Here is a 6,626-nt window from a genome sequence, read left to right as displayed (position 1 = left end):
TAGTAGTAGTAGTAGTAGTAGAGCATAGTACTGGCAAAAAAAGACCTGAGGATCAATGGAATTGATTAAAACATGTAGACATAGCTACATACAACTACTTTATCTTTAACAAAGAGGCAAAACACCTTCACTGAAAGATAGCTACTTTAATTGAAAGTGATAGAAAAGGTGGCTTTCCACATGCCAAAAACTAAAACTATATCCATATCTCTAATCATGCACTACACTAAAATCTAAATGGATCAAAGATCTCAACATTAAAACAGAAACAGAAAATCTGCTGGAAAAAGAGACAGTAGGTAGGCAAAAATTTTATGAGCAAAACACCAATTGCACAGAACTGTCACCAAGAATCAACAACTGGGATCTTCTTAAAAAACTTTTACATGAAGAAATAAAAAATAGAATGAAGAGACAACTCAGTGTATGAAAATATTTTGCCAGCTATTCCTCAAAGGACTAATATCTGGAATACATAAAGAATGCTTTAAAAAAAAAATCAAGATTCCTTAAATTTAAAGACCCAAAGGACTGATCTGGAATGTATAAAGAATAAAATCAAGACTCCTTAAATTTAAAGATCCACTCCAAAACTGGTCATCTGAAATGAACAGACACTCAGAGTAAGAAACACAAATGGCAAATAAATATATGAAAAAATTTTCAACATCACTGGTCATTTGAGAGATGCAAATTAAAACAACACCATGACTCCATCTCACTCCAGAAAGAATGGCTGTTATCGGGAAATCAACCAGTAGCAAATGCTGGCAGGGCTGTGGGGAAAAAGAAACCCTTCTCTACTGTTGGTGGGTGCACAGACTGGTGTAACCACTATGGAAATCAAGAGGGCACATTCCTCAAAAACTAAAACCAGAGCTTCCATTTGACCCAGCTCTTCCCCTTCTTGCAATCTCTGTAAAAGAAATAGCAATATATGCACACTCACGTTCACAGTAGCATAGTTTGTAATCAACTGCCAATCAATGAATAAATGATAAAGAATCTGTAGTTTAATACAACTTAGCCATAAAGAAGGATAAACAAGATTTTTAGGTAAATGGATGCCCTTTGAGATGTTATTAAGTGAAATAATTTTCAAACACATGTGTAAATACTGCGTTGTTTCTATGATGTGGGAAACCAAAACAATGAGGACCACAATATATAACAGATATTGTGAAATAGATAATGTTCAAATGGGAAGGGGAACTAGGGAGAAGGAGGGAGGAGAAAGGAAGGGGAAAGATGAGAAAAGAAGGGAAATGGGAAAAGGAAAAATGGAAACAAAGCTCTATAAATAAGGAAGGGAAAAAGAGTTGAAGGGAAGGAGGGCAAGAAGAAAGAAAACAAGATATACCATGTACAAGTACAAACTCCTTAGAATGAATGTGATCATTATATCTAAAATGTATCAATAAACTTAATTTTAAAAAATATTACAAACATTCTGGTGAAGAGCCTTGTCTAAAAGATTTCTATGAAATTAGATGGTGGTATGGGAAGAAAACTGCCAAAAAAAAAAAAAAAAAAAAAAAGTTCTAAACAAGTATCTTAAGAATGTAACTTTAATATAGTTGATTATCTTCATCCTTACTTGCCAGGTAAGAATTTTCTACATTACATTCATAGTGATTACCATAAAGAAAAAGTATATACAAGATATCCAGAAAGACTGACGACAGTAACTCACATATGGAGAAAATCCTTCGGTAACAGATGAGTAACAAAATTCTGGTGTCGCTGGGTTTTTGTAGAATGTCTTGGTAATAGGCAATTTTAGAAAATGCAGTCAATTTCAGTGCTCCAGACTTTATTTTAGGATATTCAATAGAATAGAATAAATTTTTAAGGGGATAACAAACTTTTCCTTCATTTTGAAACTACTACGATTTAAATAAAAGATGTCATATACAAATAAGTTTTGTAAATAGGGGTAACACTCTTGGGAGAATATTTCACCGGTTACAAAATAAGGACAGTTATGATGCCCCTTGGCTGTTGTACTATTTTAGTAAAATTTTATATGCTTTGGGGCATATTTGTACATGCTTTGTAATGTTCTCAAATTTGAATATATTTGTACATGAGAATGGGCATAGAATTTAGAAGGGGAATGGTCAAGTCATCTTGCAATGATCAGAACAGACTGAAGGTATGTATCAGAAAAGCATCCAAAGCAGCACCTCACTAATACAAAAGAAAAACAGATTATCAAAAAGCGGATTGGGAGTACTGTACTTCCATCTCAGTCTTAAATTGCTGCAGCTGCAATAGCAATGAAAAAACAGCATAAAGTTTCAACAATCTCATTACATTAAGTTGAACTTAAAATGCTCAGTTCTTGAAGTGAAAGTTTACCTGAGCAAGATAACCGTTACTCTAGCATACACTCCGCCTTGTGGCAGGTACATTATCCTGCTGATCGCGGAAAGGAGCTGACGAGCAGTACAAAGGAACAGAATCACAGCACCAATACTGCCAGCCCAGCCATCTCGAACCTGCTAGAGCTTTGGATGCTAACAACCGCCCGCTGTGGCCCGCGTGCCATACATCCGCCACCCCGGGCCTAGGAGATGTGCAGCTCAGGCCAATGACTGAATTCCTGAGCCTTCGTTCAGTTACCTATTACACACAGAATTGTTGTAAGGTTTAGCTATCTATCGTGTTTGTGTAGACACAAAGAACACACAGGTGGCTGATATGAAAAACAGCAGTGATTTGCCTCAAAATTTCCTGCAAAGCTGATCACCTACACATTTGTAGATGAGGCACTTTGGCACTAGTGACATTTTGTGGAGCATAATCCTGTTTGTTCTATGCACTGCGGGATGGTTCAGATCTAGTAGGTTTCTACTTACTAGACGCGAAGTAGCAACCTAGTTGTAAGAAAAAAATGCTTTCCATACCCGCCAAATGTCCCGTGGGAAACAAAATTGCCTCTATTAGAGAACAATTATTCTGGATAATGATGAGAAAGCACTGGCTTGTTTAGAAGAGAGAGATACAACAAACTGTCCTCTAATACGAGCGAGGCAGAGAAAAGGCATAGAGAACTAGTGACTTGTCTAGAGACATAAATAAGAGAGCCGGGGCCAGAAACGAGATTTCACGATTCCTGCGCGCAGCCAGATACGCACCGTAGCAGAGCTCGTCATGGAAAACTCGTGCCAGGCTACATTTACATCAGCACGGAACAGTTGGTTTATATATAAGATTATGCAACAGTTTAAAGTATACAGGTACATACTAACATAACTATGTCAATGCGGTGTGAAAAGGGAAAATGTGGAAAAGTCCATATGCATAATTCTATTTATTTAAAAGTGTGCACATACTAGATTTATGAACACATTAACATGAAGGAAAAATAAACATACACGATTAGCAATATTAAATTTATTATATGGTAGTGTTTATTATGTTTTGTGTCTGGATGTTCTCCTAAAGCCTCGTGCAGTCAAGGGGGATGGGTAGGCTTTATTGGAGACAGATGAATGTAAAATGTGAGACGGATTCACGGTGCAATGCTGGGACTGAGGGTCCTGGGATTAAGGCTGGGTGACTGCTGGATCACTGACAATCCATTGGCACCACCCTAATCCCAGCAGTCTGGGTAAGACAAGAAGGGCAGAAAGAGGCTCGTTTCCCTCTTTTGCTCTTGCTGTTTTTGCTGCCTTCTGACTCATGAACTGTTGCTACTCTTCTGTCTGCCTCTCTGCCTTGGAACCAGCTGATTATGGATTAAAACTTCCACAAACTGCGAGCTAAATAAACCCTTCCCTCTCTAATGCTGGGTGTTGGGTATTTTTTCCCAGCGATGAGTAAGTAAGATAGCGCTTAGTTCTAGGGAAGTGAACTAGAATGGGGAGGGTATGGAAGTCTCAACTATAACATTCTCTGTTGCAAAAAATCTGAAGCAAATTTCACAAAAGAATGACATTTGGTAAAACCGGGTGGTGAGAATAAAGTATCATATTATCCTTAAACAGCTGCATACTTGAAGTATTTCAACAATGTATTTTAGACAAAATTCTCAGGAATGTAAGACAAGGCACCAAATGAGAGCCACGCTTACTAGACACTTAGCATGTAACTGCTACATGCAGTTAGAAAACAGGTTCAAACTTTAGCCGAATTCTGTCCATGCCATGGTCATTCAATTACTAAACGGGAGAGCAGAATTTGAACCTACGTCTTTCTGAACCTCAAGACTCTCTATCATGTTGTTCCTGATGATTAAAAGGCTCACTAAGCAGATCTGCAGTTGGCTCTCTAGCCTCACTCAGATTTTTGTTCAAAAGTCACCTCTTAGAAAGGCCCTGCACCCAAACTACAGTACCGCACCAATTATGGGTCACTCTGAGGTTCTTTCTCTTCGCAGTACTTAACAGTACCTACAACCATATCCCTCTGGGTCTGCCTGCTGAAAGTTACTCGCCTTGTGCAGAATGTACAGCCCTCAAGAACGGAAGCGTGACTGCATTTGCTTATGCTCTCAGAGCCTGGCAGACTTCAGTACCAAGAAACACCAGTTAAAGGACGACTGCTGATTTCTGTTTTCATTTGCTTTGTTATACTACAATAGTAAAAGACTAACAGAGAATTCTGGTTAGTGAGATTAAAATATACACATATTGGTAATCTGTTATTTATTAAAAGTCAACAAAGCCAATCAATCCCAGGTATTTGTGTAGTAATAAAATTTCCAAACTTACCTCTACTGAAGGATAATAGTTATAATTCCAGTACCAAAAGGTTCTGGGTAGATAACTTTTGATTAAGTGGTGTTCTGGCACAAAGGGATGAAAAGTTTCTTTCCCAGTGGTGTCTCTGGAATCTCCAGCTTCCACATTCATAACTTCCATGCATTTTCCCAGTGCTAAGTCTTCAATGGAAGAGCTGTGTGTACATTTTTCTGTTTTAAATGCATCAATAAATCTCTTCAAGGCTTCTTTGCTTAGTACATATCCTGCTCCTCCACTCATGTAACCCTGCTTTACGTAGGGCTTAAATCTTCTCCCAAAATAAATGGGTTGTTCAGGGCTGTACTTTGAAAGAAGCCATCTCAAATTGTCCAGTATTACGTACGTGTCATCATCTGCTTTCATAAACCAATCTGCATCTTCTAAGTAATGGTCATGAACATACTGAAATGCTTTAATTGTTTTCCAGTATAGTTGATCTCTACCTTCTTTGGTTTTTAATCCCACAGTAGGGAAGTCTTTATTTTCTTCTGAACTCATAAACAATACTTTATTACAACGTTGGGCCCAGGTAGCTTTGACATGTTTGGCCTTTTTCTCTAGATTTTGAGGGCCTGTCATAACCCAACAAAGAATTCTAACTTTCTGGTACAGGTTTTCAGCGATGTCTGTGTTCTCATCTATCAAATAAACATTTTTAAAAGTTATATTTACAAAGAGACAAAATGCAAATAAAACATATTGAAGGAAGTATTTTGTTAAAGACTTTCTTCTATTTATGTACCTATTATTATGATTTAGATTAAAGACAGCAAGACTCAAGCTAACAGCAACTACATTCTGAATTACTGGTGTCATGTCAGTTTTATTCTGATCACTAAGCTGTCACTGGGACTTAAATTCTTACCACTGAGATGTTGTTCACTGGATAGACAGCACCATCAGGACTGCTGGAGCTTTTTACAAATGCAAGATCTCAGTCCCTGCCCTAGAGCTGTTGAACCAAAATCTTAAAAAATTTCCCTGGTGATTCACATACATGTTAAATATTGCTTTATAATCTCTGCTTGGCACTTCGTATCAAAGGATTCAGCTGTGTTTCAGAACATTCTCAGGAATTTCTCACTGCTCTGAGCTGTGGAGGGGCAGAAACCACATGCCGCTGGAGCGAATGAAGGCTCATTTCTGACTGTCACTAACAGGCCAGGGTTATGGACACCTACAGGTACCTGCTCGCGGCCCTGGGAGTTTCCATGCTAACACAGACCTAACAGGAGTTAAGGCAGGTTTGAGATTACTTCTGATAATTCTAAACACTTCGTTTCAAAATGCAAATCCACGGGTCAGAAATAGAACAGAACAGGTGCTGAGACTGTTTAGAACAGTTTTTAGACTACTAGTGTACAAAGAAATAAGCTACAGCAGAATATAAATGAACATTTTCAACATATTCTTTATCAAGGAAGGATTCTGACCAAAACCAGGAGAGGGAAGGTCCACCCGACTAAGCAGTCTGTTTAGGGACTCAAGTGACTGACAACCTGACGTAAGTTGCTTATCTGGGGACCAACAATTCACATTACAGTACTGCTCTAAGAGAAGAGCCCAGTTATAAGACTCTAAACTAGTACTTCCCAAACTATGTATGGTGCAGGACCAACTTTACTTCTAATTGTTAAATAAGATGAAAAAATATAAAAGTTCAATAACTCAAAAATACGAACTAAAATATGTAAGAGGGTCTGAAGTAGTTATTTTTATTATTTTTTTCCCATAATTTTATTGAGAAACAAATACCAATGAGTTCAAACCAAATTGGTAGGGCAGTTTCAATAATTAACACATTGCATACATTCTTCCTAGTGGTTAATTGCTGTACAAGATGCGGACATGATATCCTATTTACAAACACTATTAGAA

At 37.7% G+C, this 6,626-nt stretch overlaps 1 protein-coding gene across 1 annotated transcript in view; it reads right to left on the bottom strand.

The window, feature by feature from the left end:
* The window catches only part of C1galt1 (core 1 synthase, glycoprotein-N-acetylgalactosamine 3-beta-galactosyltransferase 1), an 18,495-nt gene that overhangs the window by 9,051 nt on the left and 2,818 nt on the right, over positions 1-6,626 (bottom strand). Inside the window, exon 2 of the mRNA XM_004645641.2 lies at positions 4,719-5,386. Within this exon, the coding sequence (XP_004645698.1) occupies positions 4,719-5,386 (668 nt within the window). The remainder of the gene's footprint in view (positions 1-4,718; positions 5,387-6,626) is intronic.

The sequence above is a fragment of the Octodon degus genome, unplaced genomic scaffold (assembly GCF_000260255.1).
Source record: "Octodon degus isolate 3935 unplaced genomic scaffold, OctDeg1.0 scaffold00234, whole genome shotgun sequence".
Lineage (NCBI taxonomy): Eukaryota > Metazoa > Chordata > Mammalia > Rodentia > Octodontidae > Octodon > Octodon degus.
The sequence above is the reverse complement of the archived record's forward strand: the minus strand, read 5'-3'. Positions and strand labels throughout refer to the sequence as shown.